Source organism: Engystomops pustulosus, chromosome 6, assembly GCF_040894005.1.
Source record: "Engystomops pustulosus chromosome 6, aEngPut4.maternal, whole genome shotgun sequence".
NCBI lineage: Eukaryota > Metazoa > Chordata > Amphibia > Anura > Leptodactylidae > Engystomops > Engystomops pustulosus.
The window spans coordinates 9,154,138-9,176,710 of NC_092416.1; the positions used below are offsets into that span (position 1 = coordinate 9,154,138).

Sequence of the window (22,573 nt, forward strand, 5' to 3'; positions counted from 1 at the left end):
CCAGGTCCTTCTCAACAAGAGACTCTCCCAGATTTACTCCCTAAGGATATATGTTACATGGGGATTATTAGCCTTACGTTTATCTACATTGAACCTTATTTTTCAATATGTCAAATAATAACTATTTAGTGGGGGTTGTAAAAAAAAAAAAACATCAATTCTCTCATTGATTTAATTTTTTTTTTTGGGGTGTTCACCTTTACCCTAAGTAACATGTGAGATTTATTCTATTGGTCAGTACAATCACAGTGATACCAAATTTCTATGCTTTTACTTACGTTTTACTAAATTTGTAGAATAAAACCTATAATGTTTGCGTCACCCTTTTCCAAGTGTCCAAACTCTTTGAATTAATATTAAATATACTCTATATAGCTGGTTGAGAGCTTGTTTTTTGCGGGAATCTTATACTTTACAACAGTACAATTTCTGTTGTTTTGAGCCCTTAAACGGCCCTTAGTTGTAGCCTGACTATGACTAAGGGCTGCTCAAGGGCTCAAAACGCATTATTCTTACATTCTATGGTTAATTTTTTAGAACAATAAAGCATGAAAACTTTTTAACACTTTAACTTTTTAAGTGGAAAGATTCAAACAACATCATTTCCCTATAAACCAGCCACAACCACATGCTCCATGCAAGCTTTCAGACAGAGAAGTGAAAGCAATGTCAGAGAAGTTGTCTAAGAGCCGAGGACCAACTGCTGAGAGTTACAAAAAGAGCTGGAATCTGCTGGTACAACAATAATAATGCACTCCCTTTATTAGCTCTGTAGCAGTCAGAACTTCTAGGTGGCTACTACTAACAAGGCAGGGGTCTGTACTGTGGTAGAGACAGTGTCGGACTGGCCCACCAGAGTACCAGAGGATCCTCCGTTGGTCCCTAACTCAACCCAGAAGAAAACACAACAAAAAAAACCCAAATTTATTTTCTCTGGTGGGCCTAAGGGAACCCAGTCCGACACTGGGTAGAAATGATGTCGAGCTGATAAGGAGGAGATAAGTACAGTACACACTGCATGCTCGTGTGCCATTCAGATTGCTGCACTAAAAGATTTCCCTTCTCCTTTTCTAAACCTGATTAAAATGAACAGAAAGCTGTTAGAGACTATAGGAATGATTCATATTTGCCATAAATATATGAATGGTCTTTTAAAAAAGTATGGTGGAAAGTTATTCCAGATTAAATCAAATCAAAAGATGAGGGGGACACTGTCTCCGTCTTGAGAAAACAAGGTATAATCATCAGATGCGTCAGGGCTATTTCCCTGTGAGAACTCTAAGCCTGCGGAATAGCCGAGCTCAGGCGCTGGTCCCACCTGGGACAGCAGAGAGCTTCAGGAAGGGTCTACATGCCTTTTTTGAGACTAAATGAAGTGAGACTAAATATTTTGATACTATATTCTACACACCATCATCCAGTCTGATACTCACCCTCTGCCTTCACTTCTCCGTCTGATCTTTACCCAGGGAGCCCTCACCCTTTATTATTCTCACAACTTCCCCTTTTCTGATTTCTGTTTTCTAAATAAAGAATTGTAGCCAAATAATTTTTTCATCCATCTCTTCGACAATTGGAATCAGTGGAGTTTTCTTATAAAGCTTGAAAAGATCCGCAACATTGCAATGTGTTCCGTCAGCAGAATCTAGGAAATGATGCAAGAGGTTTAGGGAAAGTAATATTTAATTCATATGGTTGTCAGTAGAGATGATAAGTTATACACAGTAGAGCCTGGTAATACATTGGACGTGAAGGTGGAAGAGCCCAACAGGTATTGGGGCAGGCGCACTTTCTTCGGATTTTCCGACATTTCAAGGATTGCACGGCTGTGACAGGTATTAAGCAGGGGATTGTGTCGCAGGTCTTTTGGTCTTTTGGTGCAGCTGCGCTTCTTTCATGCGGTGCAAATCAGGGGCGGCCCATCGGACAATCCAACTGATTCGGACTGAGTGCAGGATTTAACAATTCAATTTGTGTCACAATCCAAGCACTTACATACAGCGGGAGGAAGATGGTGAACTCCGGTGGACCTGAACGAGAAAGCGACACATGCAGGAAATCGGGCACACGATCTTCATGAGTCACAGCAGATGGGCAATCCGGCGGACATTCCGGATCGGGGATTGTGCAGAGAGGGAGTAAGTAAATGTGCCCCAATGTGTAAAATCCCCATATACAGCCATACTCTAAAATGGCTGTATATGGTTGGATCAATCAGACCACTTAGGGTTAAAGACCCCTAAAGGGTCTGAAAAATAGTTAAAAAAAATAAATAAATAAATAAAACATAAATTCTAATCACCTTTCTTTCCCTAGAACTGATATAAATATAAATAAACAGTAAAAATCATAAACATGTTAGGAATCATTTCATCCCAAAATGTCCGATCTATCAAAGTGTAATAACGGAAAATAGCGCTCAAAGTCGAAAATGACACTTTTTTTTGCCATTTTGCTAAATAAAAAACAGTCAATAAAACTTTATCAAAAGGCCATAGAGTCCTCAAAATGATAGCATTGAAAACATCATCAAAAGTCACAAAAAATGACACCACTCACAGCGACGGACACTGAAGTACGAAAAAGTTATCAGCGCCAGAACATTGCAAAGTAAAGAATTTTTTTTGAACAGGTTTCATTTTTGTAAATGTGTGAAAACTGTATAAAACCTATATTAATTTCGGATCCCCATGTTCGTACCGACCCAAATAATAAAAGAGACGTGGATGCACTCCCTTTATTAGGTCTGTACAAACGATCAACAAGAAAGGCTCCGTTGCTCATCAAAGACATATTCAAGACAAACCCTTAAAATGCTGGGAGAATATACTAAAACTACAGAACAAAGCGCTGGAAGGTAAAGATTGAATGATTGGGGTAGTAGCCAGAACTTCTAGGTGACTACTGACAAGCTAAGACAATACAGGGGTCTGGAATGTGGTAGAGAGGCTGATAAGGAGGAGATAAGTACAGTACACACTGCCGGCTAGTGGACTATCCTGTGCTGGAAGACCTCCCTTCTACTTTTCTAAACCTGATTAAAACGAACAGAAAACTGTTGCAGACTACAGCAATGATTCATATTGACCATAAACATATGAATGCTCCAAGCAAAAAGTATGGTAGAAAGTTGTTCCAGACCAAATCAAATCATAAGACGAGGGGGGCACTGTCTCCATCTAAAGAAAACAAGGTTTAATCATCAGAGGCTACAGGGCTTTTTTACTATGAGAACTGTCAATCGGTAGAATAGCCGCGCTCAGGTGCTGGGCACAGCAGGGACAGCAGAGAGCTCAGGCGCTGGTCACAGCAGGGGCAGCAGAGAGCTCAGGCGCTGGTCACAGCAGGGACAGCAGAGAGCTCAGGCGCTGGTCATAGCAGGGACAGCAGAGGACTCAGGGGCTGGTCACAGCAGGGACAGCAGAGAGCTCAGACGCTGGTCACAGCAGGGACAGCAGAGAGCTCAGGCACTGGTCACAGCAGGGACAGCAGAGGACTCAGGGGCTGGTCACAGCAGGGACAGCAGAGAGCTCAGGCGCTGGTCACAGCAGGGACAGCAGAGAGCTCAGGCGCTGGTCACAGCAGGGACAGCAGAGAGCTCAGGCGCAGGTCACAGCAGGGACAGCAGAGAGCTCAGGCGCTGGTCACAGCAGGGACAGCAGAGAGCTCAGGCGCTGGTCACAGCAGGGACAGCAGAGAGCTCAGGCGCTGGTCACAGCAGGGACAGCAGTGGACTCAGGGGCTGGTCACAGCAGGGACAGCAGAGAGCTCAGGCGCTGGTCACAGCAGGGACAGCAGAGAGCTCAGGCGCTGGTCACAGCAGGGACAGCAGAGAGCTCAGGCGCAGGTCACAGCAGGGACAGCAGAGAGCTCAGGCGCTGGTCACAGCAGGGACAGCAGAGAGCTCAGGCGCTGATCACAGCAGGGACAGCAGAGAGCTTAGGCGCTGGTCACAGCAGGGATAGCAGAGAGCTCAGGCGCTGGTCACAGCAGGGACAGCAGAGAGCTTCAAGAAGGGTCTAGATGCCTTTTTGCGCCTAAATAACATTGATTGTTCTGTTATATAGAATTGTTTCCCCTAAATCCCTTCCTCATCCCTTCCCGTCCTTGGTTGAAGTTGATGGACATGTGTCTTTTTTCAACCGTATAAACTATGATACTATGATGACCAGGGGGAATTTTCTTCTTGTAATGTTATACTGCAGCTTATGGTGGCAGCACTTTTAGCTGTTCTTTAATCTGCACCTCTGCACAGCGCCACCTAGATACTGTGTACCCCTGAAGCTAAAGGTCTGTAATAGCTGCCTTGGCTGTTACTGCAGTAGTTTCACCCTAGAAAGTACAATATAAACCATTGTTCTTTAGGGATACATTGTTGCTATTGATTTTTTAGAAAAAAATCAAAAGAACAATAACAAAATGTCAATATTTACATTTCTTATTGCAAACAAACAAATGAAAAGTGTAAAAGAAAAATGATCAATTCATGTTTTTACTCATATTTTAAGGTTTAACTACTTTAATATAATAAAAAATTTAAAAATGCTAAAAATCAAGTAAACACAGATGTCACGTATAAAGACCCAAACTACAAATCTATTAAAACATTAGAACATTTATTGTAAAAAAAAATTAAAGAAACAACATCAGGCTTGTTACATAAACAGAGAGAAAAGTGACGGCTACGAGAAAATGGAATTAAAAAATTCTATTTTAAAAAATGACATATTTGTTTTTCACATTGTTAATTGTCAAAGTGGAAGTTCTTATGGATTTGAGAAAATAACAGTAAAAAATGTTCTTTGATTTATCGAAAAAGTTCTAGACGACCAAAACCTCATCCCGATGGAAGAAGAGAAACTAATCTAATACCTCGATCTCAAGAAGATATTATGATAAGTGAGCGGAATATAGAGAACAAGAGATGGACTTGGACCATCAATATCAGAAAAAAGGGTTAAAAAATCTTTCAGTGCTTCCAGGCTATCACAATGCCCAAGAGCTGCAGATCGTACAGAGTCCAACCGTAGGACAGTACCGGCACTTAGAACACTACTCGTTCTTAAGTTGAATTTGTATGTAAGTCGGAACTGTATATTTTAGAATTGTAGCTCCAGACGAAAAAAAATTTTGTCCCAGTGACAGATGGATTTACAAAATTTTTTGCTGTAATGGGACCAAGGATTATCAATAAAGCTTCATTACAGACACCTTACAGCTGATCATTGCAGTCTGGAATTGAAGTAAAAAATCTAAAAAAAAAATTATAATTCCTGATAAGATTTTTATGTATACATTATAGGGGGTTTCAAGATTCTGGGTACACACTTCCTGTAACAATTTGTATTATTATTATTATTATTATTATTATTTTTGTTATCATAATTTTAGGACAAATATTAGGAAGAAATGTGTCTTCAGGCATCAACAAAACTTATATTATCTGATTTTTACTTCTGTAGTTAGTAAAATAACTAATAAAAATATTTCCCCCCCCCCCACCCCTATGTTACCTGTGCAGCGATTGTGTCCTCTCAGTCTCTTCAGCTTCCAATAATTATTTGTAGAGGTTCAGCATTTATATCCACGAAATTTCAGATTTCTATTATTCATAATAAGATGTTTTCTGATGAATTAATTATTTAAGATACAATAAAATTTCCCAGAATTCTCTCGTCATCTTTCAACTCTTTGATGCTGAAAGTGATTTATTTAACAAGAAAGATGGATGTGAGGGCAATAATCCATTGTATAAAATCACCGAGCAAAGCATAAAATGTTCATTTCCTGTCAACTGTGTGGCACATTTACTTTTTTGTCATGAGTAAGGGCAGTTGCACCGCTTGAAACGCGTTGACGACTAAGTATGTTTCATGGAGAGGTTATGATGTAACCAAATAAAAATCATTTGATGTCAAGAGTCCGGCTGGACCGTGAATATATTTTGGATTGCTACATGCCCGAGCAGAAGGGTGGCCCGTGCCAGAATTTGACACAAGAGGCATTTATGGGGAGGTGAGCTGGCATCTGTTTTGAGAATCTGGAGGAGTTCACAGAAAGTGCATTGTCCGTGTATAATGCACTGTGCTGGGAGTCACTAAGATCCTGCGCCCGATATCCTGCATGTGTCGCTTCCCCGCTCAGGTCCCCGGAGTTCACCTTCTTCTTCCTGGTGCATGTAAGTGCATTGTCCATGTATAATGCGCTGTGCGGGGAGTCACTAAGATCCTGCGCCCGATATCCTGCATGTGTCGCTTCCCCGCTCAGGTCCCCGGAGTTCACCTTCTTATTCTTGGTGCATGTAAGTGCATTGTCAGTGTATAATGCGCTGTGCGGGGAGTCACTAAGATCCTGCACCCGATATCCTGCATGTGTCACTTCCCCGCTCAGGTCCCCGGAGTTCACCTTCTTCTTCCTGGTGCATGTAAGTGCATTGTCCGTGTATAATGTGCTGTGTCGGGAGTCACTAAGATCGTGCGCCCGATATCCTGCATGTGTCGCTTCCCCACTCAGGTCCCTGGAGTTCACCGACTTCTTCCTGGTGCATGTAAGTGCATTGTCCATGTATAATGCGCTGTGCGGAGAGTCACTAAGATCCTGCACCCGATATCCTGCATGTGTCACTTCCCCGCTCAGGTCCCCGGAGTTCACCTTCTTATTCCTGGTGCATGTAAGTGCATTGTCCGTGTATAATGTGCTGTGTCGGGAGTCACTAAGATCGTGCGCCCGATATCCTGCATGTGTCGCTTCCCGCTCAGATCCGCGGAGTTCACCTTCTTCTTCCTGGTGCATGTAAGTGCATTGTCCGTGTATAATGTGTTGTGCGGGGAGTCACTAAGATCCTGCACCCGATATCCTGCATGTGTCGCTTCCCTGCTCAGGTCCCCGGAGTTCACCTTCTTCTTCCTGGTGCATGTAAGTGCATTGTCCGTGTATAATGTGTTGTGCGGGGAGCCACTAAGATTGTGTGCCCAATATCCTGCATGTGTCGCTTCCCCGCAACACAACACAAGTTAAATCGAGCCCTCAGTCCAAATCTGTCGGATCGTCCAATGGCCCCCCAATTTCTGTCGCATGGAAGCAGCGCAGCTGCACCAGCCACACCCACGCAAAACCCGAAAACGTTGGGAAGTCCGCCGAAAATTGCGTCACGGACCCTTAAATTAGCCCCTATATTTTCAGCAAAACTTATGCAATGCCCCATGTCTGCTCTGCAGGACCTTTGGCCAAAAATGTGCTACCAATATTAACAAAAGGGTCATAAATGATGAGGAGCGGACCCATTAAGGTTCGGCATTGGCCGAGTTCAGCAAGGGGCATTGAGAACATGGTTCTGTCAGACTAATCTGATCTGAGAAATCGGGGGACATGGCCACCGGAGAACCCGACAGATGCAGAAAAACCACGGAATTTTAAAAATTATTTGTGTCGCAAAGTCAGAACTCACATGCACCGGGAAGAAGAAGGTGAACTCCGGCGGACCTTGGCACAGAAGCGACACGGGCACGGGCCTTAGTGAATCCCGGCCAATCCGAATCCTCATTGGACAACGAGCCGCGGGATCACTACTGGACCGGGTAAGTAAATGAGCCCCTTTATGTGCAGAAGGTGTGAAAACTTTCCATGGCAATTGATCACGCAGCACCTCGCGATGCCGTTACCTGTGTTACTTCCACCTTGTGAACAGTCTCCAGTGCCGTGAGTCAGGAATCCCCATCGGGAATTGTCTCGTTACTTCTTATACTAAAAAATCATTTCAATAACGATGAAGAAGATTTTCATTCAATGTTTTGTATTGTGACTTAGAAATAAAGAAGATTTATGATATTATCTCCATGTGGTTATTCTATTTTACATAAACAAACAGTGAGATGACGAAGGAAGTATTTAAGAAATCACATAAAAATAAAATACGGGGGAAACCGTTCACTTCCATAAGAGCAGCGACTGGAGGGAAATACGATGATTGGGTCCACATCTGGATGGCGATAGAAAGCAGAAGCCACGACTTGTGTCACGAGTAGTGAAAAGTTGCAGCAATAATCAGTGTTGGGACCCTTTATTTTTTATATTTTTTAATAATAGGGTTTCAAATATTAAAAATGTTCTGAATCCCTTCATGACTGCCATACGGCTATGTACATCCTATGTGCACATGCCCGGCCCAGACACCAAGTATATCGTAATAGTAATAATCTTCATATTGCGCCAAAAATTCCGTAGCTTTACAAATCATAGGGAACATATACAAATATAATATTACAGAGAACAAACAGTCATATGGAACAATAGGAGGGAGGTCCCTGAACACAAGAGCTTACAGTCTATGAGGATGAGAGGGTGACACAAGAGCTTACAGTCTATGAGGATGAGGGGGGGAGGACACAAGAGCTTACAGTCTATGAGGATGAGGGGCACACAAGAGCTTACAGTCTATGAGGATGAGGGGGTGATACAAGAGCTTACAGTCTATGAGGATGAGAGGGTGACACAAGAGCTTACAGTCTATGAGGATGAGGGGGGGGGCAAGAGCTTACAGTCTACGAGGATGAGGGGTGACACAAGAGCTTACAGTCTATGAGGATAAGGGGGGAGGACACAAGAGCTTACAGTCTATGAGGATGAGGGGGTGACACATGAGCTTACAGTCTATGAGGATGAGGGGGTGACACAAGAGCTTACAGTCTATAAGGATGAGGGGGTGATACAAGATCTTACAGTCTATGAGGATGAGGATGTGACACAAGAGCTTACAGTCTATGAGGATGAGTGGGTGATACAAGAGCTTACAGTCTACGAGGATGAGGGGTGACACAAGAGCTTACAGTCTATGAGGATGAGGGGGTGACACAAGAGCTTACAGTCTATGAGGATGAGGGGGTGACACAAGAGCTTACAGTCTATGAGGATGAGGGGAAGACACAAGAGCTTACAGTCTATGAGGATGAGGGAGTGACACAAGAGCTTACAGTCTTTGAGGATGAGGGGAAGACACAAGAGCTTACAGAATATGAGGATGAGAGGGTGACACAAGGGCTTACAGTCTATGAGGATGAGGGGGTGAGACAAGAGCTTACAGTCTATGAGGATGAGGGGGTGACACAAGATCTTACAGACTATGAGGATGAGGGGGTGACACAAGAGCTTACAGTCTATGAGGATGAGGATGTGACACAAGAGCTTACAGTCTATGAGGATGAGGGGGTGACACAAGAGCTTACAGTCTATGAGGATGAGGGGAAGACACAAGAGCTTACAGACTATGAGGATGAGAGGGTGACACAAGGGCTTACAGTCTATGAGGATGAGGGGGTGAGACAAGAGCTTACAGTCTATGAGGATGAGGGGGTGACACAAGAGCTTACAGTCTATGAGGATGAGGGGGTGACACAAGAGCTTACAGTCTATGAGGATGAGGGAGGACACAAGAGCTTACAGTCTATGAGGATGAGGGGGTGACACAAGAGCTTACAGTCTATGAGGATGAGGGGGTGACACAAGAGCTTACAGTCTATGAGGATGAGGAAGTGACACAAGAGCTTACAGTCTATGAGGATGAGGAGAAGACACAAGAGCTTACAGACTATGAGGATGAGGAGGGACACAAGAGCTTACAGTCTATGAGGATGAGGGGTGACACAAGAGCTTACAGTCTATGAGGATGAGGGGAAGACACAAGAGCTTACAGTCTATGAGGATGAGGAGGGACACAAGAGCTCAGAGTCTATGAGGATGAGGGGATGACACAAGAGCTTACAGTCTATGAGGATGAGGGGGGCACAAGAGCTTACAGTCTATGAGGATGAGGGGGCACAAGAGCTTACAGTCTATGAGGATGGGGGAGGACAGAAGAGCTTAGAGTCTATGAGGATGAGGGGGTGACACAAGAGCTTACAGTCTATGAGGGAGGACACAAGGGCGTACAGTCCATGAGGATGAGGGGGTGACACAAGATTTTATAGTTTATGAGGATAAGGGGATGACACAAGAGCCTACAGTCTATGAGGATGAGGGGGGCACAAGAGCTTACAGTCTATGAGTATGAGGGTGGCACAAGAGCTTACAGTCTATGAGGATGGGGGAGGACAGAAGAGCTTAGAGTCTATGAGGATGAGGGGGTGACACAAGAGCTTACAGTCTATGAGGGAGGACACAAGGGCGTACAGTCAATGAGGATGAGGGGGTGACACAAGAGTTTATAATTTATGAGGATAAGGGGATGACACAAGAGCTTACAGTCTATGAGGATAAGGGGGGCACAAGAGCTTACAGTCTATGAGGATGAGGGGGGCACAAGAGCTTACAGTCTATGTGGATGAGGGGGTGACACAAGAGCTTACAGTCTATGAGGATGAGGGGATGACACAAGAGCTTACAGTCTATGAGGATGAGGGGGGCACAAGAGCTTGCAGTCTATGAGGATGAGGGGGGCTCAAGAGCTTACAGTCTATGAGGACGGGGGAGGACAGAAGAGCTTACAGACTATGAGGTTGAGGGGTTGACACAAGAGCTTACAGACTATGAGGATGAGGGGGACACAAGAGCTTAGAGTCTATGAGGATGAGGGGGTGACACAAGAGCTTACAGTCTATGAGGGAGGACACAAGGGCGTACAGTCCATGAGGATGAGGGGTTGACACAAGAGCTTACAGACTATGAGGATGAGGGGGTGACACAAGAGCTTACAGTCTATGAGGATGAGGGGGTGACACAAGAGCTTACAGTCTATGAGGATGAGGTGGTGACACAAGAACTGACAGTCTATAAGGATGAGAGGGTCACACAAGAGCTTACGGTCTATGAGGGGGGCACAAGAGCTTACAGTCTATGAGGATGAGGGAGGACACAAGAGCTTAAAGTCTATGAGGATGAGGGGGTGACACAAGAGCTTACAGACTATGAGGATGAGGGGGTGACACAAGAACTTACAGTCTATGAGGATGAGAGGGTCACACAAGAGCTTACAGTCTATGAGGATGAGGGGGGCACAAGAGCTTACAGTCTATGAGGATAAGGGAGGACACAAGAGCTTACAGTCCATGAGAATGGGCGGGACACAAAAGCTTACAGTCTATAAGGATGAGGGACACACAGGAGCTTACAGTCTATGAGGATGAAGGGGTGACTCAAGAGATTACAGTCTATGAGGATGAGAGGGTGCCACAAGAGCTAACAGTCTATGAGGATCACGGGTGACACAAGAGCTTACAGTCTATGACAATGAGGGGGTGAAACAAGAGCTTACAGTCTATGAGGATGAGGGGGACACAAGAGCTTACAGTCTATGAGGATGAGGAGGTGACACAAGAGCTTACAGTCTATGAGGATGAGGGGAGTACAGAAGAGCTTACAGTCTATGAGGGAGGACACAAGGGCGTACTGTCCATGAGGATGAGGTTGACACAAGAGCTTACAGACTATGAGGATGAGGGGGGACACAAAAGCTTATAGTCTATGAGGATGAGGGGGTGACACAAGAGCTTACAGTCTATGAGGATGAGGAGTTGACACAAGAGCTTACAGTCTATGAGGATGAGGAGTTGACACAAGAACTTACAGTCTATAAGGATGAGAGGGTCACACAAGAGCTTACAGTCTATGAGGATGAGGGAGGACACAAGAACTTATAGTCCATGGGGATGAAGGGGGGCACATGAGCTGGCACAGATGTTACCTTGTCAGGCTGCGTTCCCGCTTCGCTTATTTGGGGAAGTTGGCCTATGTAAGTGCTCATGGTATTGAAGAGTGAAGCGATTCTAAGAGCCGCGGCTGTCATGTGCGTGTCATACTAAAACACAGAATTGTTTGAAGACCAAATCACGCTCCCTATGCATATTTAAGCATGGCACCACATTCTACAACACCCTACAGGCTCTCTGCAGCCAGGAATTGCCTGTTTTTTTTAACTTGATTCATCATGATTTGATTCTGGTCGAATTGCATTTTGACAGAAGACCCGTAAGTGAGACCAATTTTCTAACTTCCTCTACCTTATTGATTCTCTGACTGTCCCTGATAGAGAGGTAGCTATCTAATTCCTTGACTATGGAAAATAGAAGGCTAACTACTACAGATTAATACAAGGAGGACAGTATTGGTGCACAAACATTAAAAGACCTTAGTATAAACAAAACAATCTAGTCCGGGCTCAATGACGTCATAATCCTGGGATATAAACTTCTAGACGGCAGAGACAAGGACTAGTCACAGCATTGTATGGAAATTAAAAAGTTAAATATCTGTACTGGGGGGAGGTTCCTGAGCCTCAGGTTCTTCACACGGTTCATCAGGATGTTCACTTAAGGCTTTCTCAACCCTGAAGGGGATGGATCGCAGGAAACTGTTTCTAAAATCTTGGCCCATAATAACATAAATGATTGGGTTGATACAACTGTTGAAGTAAGGAAAGCAGGAAGAGATCGTAAACAATATCTTATGCTGGACTTCACTCACTTGATAAAAGAATGCTACTATAAGGATGTAATACGGAGCCCAGCAGAGAAAGAAACACAATATAACAGCGGTGACGATCCTGTAGGGTCTCTGAGATCTATGGGGTCTATTACTTATTTTGAAGAAAATGGTGACATAACTGGTGACGATGATGAGAAAAGGGATCACAAACATTATAAATAACCTGATCAGCACAAGGATCAGTTCTAAGTTACAATCTATACAAATAGGGTAAAAAGAAAATGTAAACACTATTCCAATCCAAATAAAACTCATCACCCAGATTATCCCTGCAGTGATTCTCACTCGTTTCTGTGTCCTATGGACTTTAGCCCAAAATGGCCACATGACCGATACCCAGCGATCAATACTCATGGCCGTCAGGAGGAGGACACTGGAGCTCATGTTTAGGTGAAACATAAAATTGTTCAAAAAGAAGAAAATTATGGACAATGATGAGCACACATAACTCATTATCTGGTCCGCTATTGTCACAGGAAGAGACAGACAGCACAGGAAGTCGGCGATGGCCAGGTTGAGGAACCACACGGAACTGATTGTCTTCTTCATCCTGAATCCGGCAATCCAGATGACTAATCCATTCCCAATAATCCCAAGGATGAAGGTGATGCTGTATACAGTAATCGATACCCTCTGGAAAATGTTCATCTCATGAATAGTTGTGATTGTGTAGCAGTCTCCATTAGTGGACCTGAGAAGACATGAGAGGGCTGGTGTTAGGATAATTATAAATGTAAAGTTTGGAAATATTACTTTTGTACACAAGGATTTATGGATGTAGTAAAGTTTAACATGATTCTTATCACAGAAGACTAAATACAAGTGATGAGCGGACAAGAACCGCAATGTTTGGGTTGGGCTCTGCAAAACATGAACCTGGACTTCAGTCACAAGTCAGGGTTTTGTTCACCCCACAACGATAATTACACGCAATTGGTGGTGGCACCGATTGCAGATGTTACTATTTATACGCCACGGCCAAAGTCACCTACCCGCACCGATCGACTGCACCAAAGAAGCCTGCACCAATTGCGAGTTTCAACGATGGGTGAGCAGACCTATGGAAAGTGTTATCAACTGCAATCAGTGCAAAGACTGACTGTGGTGTTCGGATTCCGTCCAAACCCACTAGACCTAAATACTGATGTACTCATTGTCAGGATCAGAGGTAGTGGATCCTCTGAACCACCGCAGAAGATGACACAAGTCAACACCTGGGACTGGTATCTAAGTGGCACCCGGTCTTCACCAGAGCCCACCGTAAAGCAGGATGGTCTTGCAGCGGCGTGATACTGCCTGGTCAATCCATAGGCATGACTTGTCCGCGGTGGCAGCCAAGGTCGAGGTACAGGAACGGCAGGCAAACATGCAGTCGGGGATAGGCTGGAGGTCAGGACGGGTAGCACGGTATCAGAGTTGGGGACGTAGCAATAGGTCAAGGCAGGTAGCATAGGAGGGTAGTCAGGAATGGAACTGAGGTCACAACAGGAAATCACAATTATATCACAGGGCATCAGACAAAGCTTTCTCTAAGGCACAAAGATATGGCAGGGAGTGTTGGGAGAGGCAGCTTTAAATAGCCTTCTGGGAAATGGCCAGCACCAATTAGCAGCGTGCAGGGCCTTTACATTTCCTGAAGTCAGCACGCATCCCCTAGGAGACAGGGACGCGTGCGCACAGGCCAAGCATAGGAATCCGAAGTGGGGATAGGTAAGGAGTGCCGGAACACACCAGCGGGCACAGAGGGGCAGCAGTGAGCACCCGTGACACTCAGCACAGCTAACGATATTTAAGAGTTGAATATTGACATATTGTTGTCACTTTTATTCAAAATTGCAAAAATATATTGAATATTCAAAACATATATATGGAAGGTGCGATTGAACTCCCTAGGGTTATAAAATATAAAATACTGATACTAGGAAGTACAATTTGTTATGCAGAAAAAATGATGAGTAATAAGTATAAATATACCAATTAGGGTAATCCAGAGTTGTGTTAAATGAGGCCGGGTAACCATCAGTAGGATCCATTCTGACTTTGTACCTAACAGAGAGACAATAATAATAATAAAAGTAATAATAATAATAATAATATTTCTTGTGTTATTTAGCAGTACAATCAAGTCTGAATTAAATTTATTTAGAAAGAGGAAGAACAAGAGTTAGGAACACAGGGGGGCTATATATCATACACCAGCTGTTTACTAATTATCCTACACCACCCATTATTTCAGGGCTTCTACACCACTAACGTGGCAAAGAAGACCTGATAAATATCCTCCTTGCACTATATATGCCCCAAACACTGAAAAGATTCACACACAATTGGTTGCCCCTCGTATATAGTCTTCCAGCCTCCTGCCCCCAGTACAAAGCCAGCCTGCAGCCTGCCCCCGAGTATATAGCCAGCCTGCAGCCTGCCCCCGCATATATAGCCAGCCCCATGCCCCCAAATTTATATCTAGCCAGACCCCTTCCCACCAGTATATAGCTAGCCAGCCGTTTCCCCCCAGTATATAGCTATACAGCCCCCTGCCCCCCAGTATATAGCCATCCAGATTCCTGTCCCCAGTATATAGCCAGCCTTTGCCCCAGTATACAGCTAGCCAGTCCTGTACCCCGAGTATATAGCTAGCCAGTCCCCTGCCCCCAGCATATAGCCTACCAGCCCCTACCACCAGTATATAGTCTTCCAGCCCCTGTCCCCAATAAATAGCATTCCAGCCTCCAATATATAGTCTGCCAGCATGTAGCATATTGCCAGCCAGCCCCCAGTATATATCCAACCCCCCAGTATATAGCTATACAGCCCCCATTATTCACCTGCCAGCTCTTGTATATAGCCTATCAGCCCCCTGTATTAATCTGGCTAGGCCCCAGTATATGGCCAGCCAGGCCTTAGCATATAGTCAGCCAGACCCCAGTATATGGCCTGCCTGCCCCAGTATATCCAGCCAGCACATGCCTTCCAGTATATAGCCAGCCAGGACACTACCCCCCAATATGTAGCCAGTCCCCTGCCCCCAGTATATAGCTAGCCAACATGCTGCCCCCAGTATATAGCTGACCAGGCCATACCCCCAGTATATAGCCATCCAACTTGCCCCCTGTATATATCCTGCCACTAAGGAGAGGTGACTAAGAGAACACTAGTGCCGCACATCTGTACAGGTAATATAAAGGAGGGACATTGTATGGAGTATTGCTTACCTGTGTGTTCCCTTTTTAGTATGTGCAGTTATATGGCTCTCGATCTCTTCAGCCTGTGAAAATGATTTGTAGCAGTTCGGACTTTATATCCCAGAAAATTCAGATTTCATCATTAGTAATATGAAGATGTTTCCTGCTGAATTAATTATTCAAAATACATTTCCGAAGATTTTCCTGTTGTCTTTTTAACTGTTTGATGCTAAAAGCATTTTATTTAGTAAGAAAGATGCTTATCAAGATGGATATGAGATAGCAAAACCCTTCTCTAAACCCTTTACACTAATCTAATTTTGCCAAATAATATTCAAAACTCTTGTCAGTTATATGTTCTGCAATTATAAATCAGAAGGAGAAAAGGGGGAAGTAGATGAAGACTCAAAAACAATTAAATATAAGATGTACAAAAAGTTTATTGGTTACAATGTTATTAGATTAAAAACATGTGTGAGACAATAAAAGGAACACTGGTTACAGGAGACAGAAGATCATATAGACCAGGTATCATGGAATACAGAAAATACATACTGCAGAGTAAAGGATATATAGGAAAACGTAGTCAATACAAAGCATTATAGCAATAAATGTACCTGAACAACTAGCAGTGGTAAGATGGAATCAACATATGCATCATCAGATGACTGAACTAGTCATTAGTTCTTAGCAATTAGCATAGCTGAAAGATACCAGAGCTGTATCCATAATTACCTGGTCACTGACTTTACCCCAACGCGCGTTTCAACCCGCCGGTCTTTCTCAAGGGGTGGAAGACCGGCGGGTTGAAACGCGCGTTGGGGTAAAGTCAGTGACCAGGTAATTATGGATACAGCTCTGGTATCTTTCAGCTATGCTAATTGCTAAGAACTAATGACTAGTTCAGTCATCTGATGATGCATATGTTGATTCCATCTTACCACTGCTAGTTGTTCAGGTACATTTATTGCTATAATGCTTTGTATTGACTACGTTTTCCTATATATCCTTTACTCTGCAGTATGTATTTTCTGTATTCCATGATACCTGGTCTATATGATCTTCTGTCTCCTGTAACCAGTGTTCCTTTTATTGTCTCACACATGTTTTTAATCTAATAACATTGTAACCAATAAACTTTTTGTACATCTTATATTTAATTGTTTTTGAGTCTTCATCTACTTCCCCCTTTTCTCCTTCTGATTTATAATTGTTATACACGGGGATTAAGTTAAACTCTCCTGGCACATCAGTGACAGATACTGATATAGGTGCGTGGTCACCTGTTTATATGTCCCTAAACTCTGACTTCTCTTTTTAGCCACATACATTTTGATAACTATATGTTCTGCAACCATTACGCCCAAAAAGTAAACCTGCATTTCGGCTTGGAAATCAAGCCTTCATCAGGACTCAAATCAACGTCAGGTCTCAAGTCAACGTGTGGCCTCAAGTCAACGTCAGGTCTCAAGTCAACGTCGGGCCTCAAGTCAATGACGGGCCTCAAGTCAACATCAGGTCTCAAGTCAACCTCAGGTCTCAAGTCAACATCGGGCCTCAACTCAACGTCGGGCCTCAAGTCAACGTCGGGTCTCAAGTCAACATTGGGCCTCAAGTCAACATCAGGCCTGCCTAATGAAGGCTTGAGTCCCAAGCTGAAACACTTAGCTTTTATCAATAAAGTGTAATAACATGATACAGTTAACTTTGCTACGTTTTATAATCAACACACAGGTCACTTCCTGGATCCTTGTTGGTTTTTAACGTGAGACTAGGATTGTGTAATGCCACAGACATTGATAATGTGTTACTACGGAGGAGAATGTTTGAACCCCTTCAGATTCAGGCCTTCTGCAATTATCTTTGGTTTTATAGCTTTATTATTAGGGCCTGAGCATGGAGATTTATATAGTTTTGTTATGTATGAAAACATAAAACACAAAAACATGATAGCTGTGGAGTTATTCTTTATTCTTGGCACACCGGGTTCGCCTGGAAAAACTTCTAAACAGGCCTAAGTGCGGGGACAAGATGTCCGGCACTCTGGACTGCTAATTTATTCATGTCTCCCAGGTGATGTCACCTCCCTCTCCAACATGGGCCCAGAGCGGCCAAACTTCTTCTACCCGCAGTTCGGCATGTTATTTATAAGTCTTTTTTCCAGGAGATCCCGTCTTGTCAAGATTAAAGAAGACCAGCGTCGGAACAGGATGTAGAGGAGGACATCTGAGTATCTGTAGTTTTTGTTACACATACTTCTAGTTTTCCTTTAATATTTAACACCAGTTCCAGGCAGCTGCTACCAAGGCAAATAAAACAGAAGCCCATCACACCTGCAGTGCACATCTGCCTTTCTGCCTTCTGTAAGCATTTACATTATAATATAATTGTGTGTTATAACTTACGTTGCATCCTGACAAGGGGACATTATGAACGTGGACATAATGAGAGGGAGCGTTGCGAATGGGGGCGTAAGAGAGGGCATTGTGAATGGGGCATAATTAGAGGGAGCATTACGAATGGGAGTATAAGAGAGGACATTGTGAATGGGGCATAATGAGAGGGAGCGTTGCGAATCGGGGCGTAAGAGAGGGCATTGTGAATGGGGCATAATGAGAGGGGACATAATGAGAGGGATCATTACGAATGGGGGCATAAGAGAGGACATTGTGAATGGGGCATAATTAGAGGGAGCATTACGAATGGGGGTATAAGAGAGGGCATTGTGAATGGGGCATAATGAGAGGGAGCATTACGAACGGGGGTATAAGAGAGGGCATTGTGAATGGGGCATAATGAGAGGGAGCGTTGCGAATGGGGGCATAAGAGAGGGCATTGTGAATGGGGCATAATGAGAGGGAGCGTTGCGAATGGGGGCATAAGAGAGGGCATTGTGAATGGGGCATAATGGAAGGGATCATTACGAATGGGGGCATAAGAGAGGACATTGTGAATGGGGCATAATGAGAGGGAGCATTACGAATGGGGGCATAAGAGAGGACATTGTGAATGGGGCATAATGAGAGGGAGCATTACGAATGGGGGCATAAGAGAAGACATTGTGAAAGGGGTATAAGGAGAGGGGGCATTATGCGTGGGGGCATTAGGAATGGGGGCATAATGTAGGGGGACGTAATGAAAGGGGTATTAGGTATTGGGTAGAGCTAAGTATATTACTCTGGCTCTCTAAAACCATTCTGATTTCTCATGTGACCCAATTGGAAAATTAATTACTCACCCCAGGCTTAGAGTCTCCATGTCCTGCCCATTGGCCACCAAAGTATCCAATATGCGATTTACAAAATTACTGCGCAGTACAGTATACAAGGATATATATATATATAAAACTGTGTCCTCCCTACAGAATGTGTAGGGATGTGCAGAATATTCTTCACTACCAAGAGTCAATGTGATCTTGACTGATTTCAATTTAGATTTAGAAATAGATATAAAAAAATAAGATGCATTTTGTGAAACCATGATCCCTTCATCCGGTTTAGCCCTAAGAAAACCTAATGTACAGATAACACACTACAAAATATACATAAAATACTTATAGGTTCTACCAGGAGGCAATAAAGGGATATTCAGGGTAACAGTATATCGTTTCAGGAACTATATTATTACCCAAAGAGAATAAAATAACAACACAAAGACAAAAAAATTAATGAATGTATCATCATGTTATTTCATAGTCCATTATACATGTAAACTGATTTATATATTAGATGTAAGAAGAAAGTACTTACAGCCGCCGCAGTTACATCTGAATGTAAAACATCAACTGTGGGAAAGAATCATAAAGACATTTATAGAATATTAGGTCATAAATAAAGAAGAGATTTGGGAAAAAGAAAATGTAATTTGGCACACATGAGGAATTTGGAAAGGGAGGAGGAGGAATGTGAGTGGGAAATTGACAGATGAGTCAAAATAAGGAGGAAATAACAGGGAAAAGGCAAGGAAAGGAGGAAAAACATAAGAAGACACTAAATATCGGGGCAGGGAAAAGACAGGAAGAGAACAAAGTAGAATTATAGCACCAGGACCCACAGATAAAAAAAAACACTTGTGGGCTCCTACACCAGACACTATGGAGCCCCATACCAGTAATAGCATTAGAATAGTACTCACTGCAGTCATTCAATGTGGTTCTATAACCGTGGTAATATTACTAAGAAGACACAGTCAATAGCATCTGTGTCTTAAAGCCCAAATACTTCCTGGTAGATACCCTCTAACCCAAGAATGAAGTGCACAGCATCATAATGTAACTGTATCAAAACAGCATCAAAAGTGTGGGTCTGTGGGGGGGGGGGCAAGGGAGTTGGGCCTACAGAAAGGCCATGTGACTATTGGGCACAGTGGGGGGGGGCAATGTGTCTATCTGCTCCATTCTGTATGACACAGGTTGTTGTGCCATCATCAGTTATTTTTGTTTTGTTTTCTTTGTGACGGATATAAATTATTTAGGAGCACAGTGTGGGGCATTGTTATCCAGGTTCTTCCAGGTACAGAGTAAGGTTGTGCTGATTGCAGCTGAAGAATCTGGCAAACAATTCAGCAGTGATAAGTCATGGCCTTACTCTCCTGTAAGGCAATAGATGTCACTTCTACCTGTGTCACTAATTGACCTACTAGTTTCTGAGACAGCATCAGCGTTTATAGCTTCAGTCACAGTGTTCCAGTGGCAAGGGCGTAACTATAGCGGTAGCAGCCATAGCAGACGCTATGGGGCCTGCAGTGTCAGGGGGCCCCGTCATCCGACTTAATTTAATAAAGAATGGAGGATGTGCACCATTATATCTATATTGTACTGCACATGTCCAGCATGATATGTACATAACATATACTGTGATGTAAACATGCACGATCTGTGATGTGTATATGGTGTCTGTATTCACTGTATGTGTTGCATATGGCACTGTATGTGTGTGTATATGCTGTGTGTGCACATGAGTGCATTTATATGTGATTGCAACTCACATGTGTGAGTATACTAATATGTATATTTTTTAAGTGGGAAGAGGGTCCCCACCCAGTAGACTGCCAGGGGGCCCTGTCTCTCCGAGTTACGCCACTGTCCAGTCAACCAGTGACGCAGTTTAAGGATGTTAGAGTTACCTGTCAGTGAGATGTTGCCATACAGGTTATTGTCGGGGTGATGTTAATATATTGGCTGCTGTAGGGGCACCGTGACTATAGTGGCTACTGTGGGGACATAATGGTTATCTCTAGGAAGCAAACAATAAGCAATATGGTTGTAGTAGGTGGTGGAGATGATGATAAAGTCGGGAACCTTAATTTTTTTTCGACAAGCTGTGGCAGAGAGAAGTTGACATGGTGACCAGACAGAATAAGAAACTTAAAGAGATTCCTCTGGTCAATGGATACATCTGTCATTCACTAGATTCACAGTAAGTGCTGGTATTACCCATGAGCTCACCTGGCATCTCCTCGGTGCTATGACTCTTCTCCAATGAGGGCGACCTACATGGACACAGTCTTATAAAGCACCAGATTTATCCTATTGCATCAGATACTGTGATAAATGGTTCTGTATAAGGCTGTCTAATTCCTTTTCACTTCCAGTGCTGCATCAATGTAGTTACAGTATGTAGTTACCTTGGTTGTGGTCACTTAACTTTTTGGCCAATGGAGAAGAATAACGGAGACCAGTAGTGAATGGGAGCTCCTCCACATATTATAGACCTGCAGACACAGAAGGTTCCCTTCTATCATGCTTCTGTTACTAAGTTTTCCAGGACGGTTTAAGGAAAACCACGCCTCTTTTAGCTCCTTGTACGGCAGCTTCTTTGACATCAAGCATGACCTACAAGAGGCCTTATGACATGATGCGGGATCCTTAACATTAAGCATGACCTACAAGAGGCCTTATGACATGATGCGGGATGCTTGACATCAAGCATGACCTACAAGAGGCCTTATGACATGATGCGGGATCCTTAACATTAAGCATGACCTACAAGAGGCCTTATGACATGATGAGGGATCCTTAACATCAAGCATGACCTACAAGAGGCCTTATGACATGATGCAGGATCCTTGACATCAAGCATGACCTACAGGAGGCCTTATGACATGATGCGGGATCCTTAACATCAAGCATGACCTACAAGAAGCCTTATCATATGATGCTGCATTATACCAAACCAGTATATCTATTCTAGAAGGAACAGACTCCCAACTGTAGACAGCGCTGTTTCTTGATTGGGTCTCCTCAATACAGCGTAGGGCATAGGAAACTGGTTTGGCTGGGTGAGGGGCTTGTCGGGGCTGGGTCAGGAAGTAAGAGTTCTCCTTATGGAGATTGCCAAATAAGTCCACCGTGTAGGTGTTTGGAGTTTTATAGCCATGCATGCTCCACTAGGGGGATTCTGGGAAAATATGCAAAGTTCTCCAGGGTGGGATAAGGAAAACCACCCCTCTTTTAGCTAGCTTGTAAGGCGGCTCCCATGCTTGATGTCCAGGGAGCCCGGGGGCCTCCCACCCTGGAATATTAGTGAGCTCCTTACTTGTCTCTGTATTATTATCTCTATCTAAGCTGAGGATGGTCATGTATTGATGTATTGTACCCAAGATTTGGGGTTTTTAAGTTTTTTTTTTTTAATAGCATATGATTTAATACAGAATACTTATTTCTTATACACATCCTTATTTTCATTTTTGTACAATTGCTTATTTTGGAGGTTGGGGGGGGGTCACATAGACCCTTTGTGATAATTGTTTTTGCATATATTGAAACAAAAGCAATAATGACTGGATGCAACCCCGGCCACAACTCTTGTTAATTATAATTTTTTTATTATTTCGAAGGAGAACTTATGAAAATATGTGAAGACAGTTGAAACTAATTACAAAATGTAAACATTGATAGTGTTATAAATCTTCCGTTG

The 22,573-nt window shown here is 43.4% G+C and overlaps 1 protein-coding gene across 1 annotated transcript; it reads right to left on the minus strand.

Moving 5' to 3' along the window:
- Nucleotides 1-11,547: 11,547 nt before the first annotated feature.
- Nucleotides 11,548-16,592, minus strand: LOC140065828 (C3a anaphylatoxin chemotactic receptor-like). Its single transcript, XM_072113383.1, has 2 exons — nt 16,565-16,592; nt 11,548-13,112 (listed from the first exon to the last, which is right to left on the minus strand). Exons 1-2 carry the CDS (start codon nt 16,590-16,592, stop codon nt 12,232-12,234), a joined length of 909 nt encoding a protein of 302 aa, XP_071969484.1. The 3' UTR covers nt 11,548-12,231.
- Between the last annotated feature and the right edge of the window lie 5,981 nt (nt 16,593-22,573).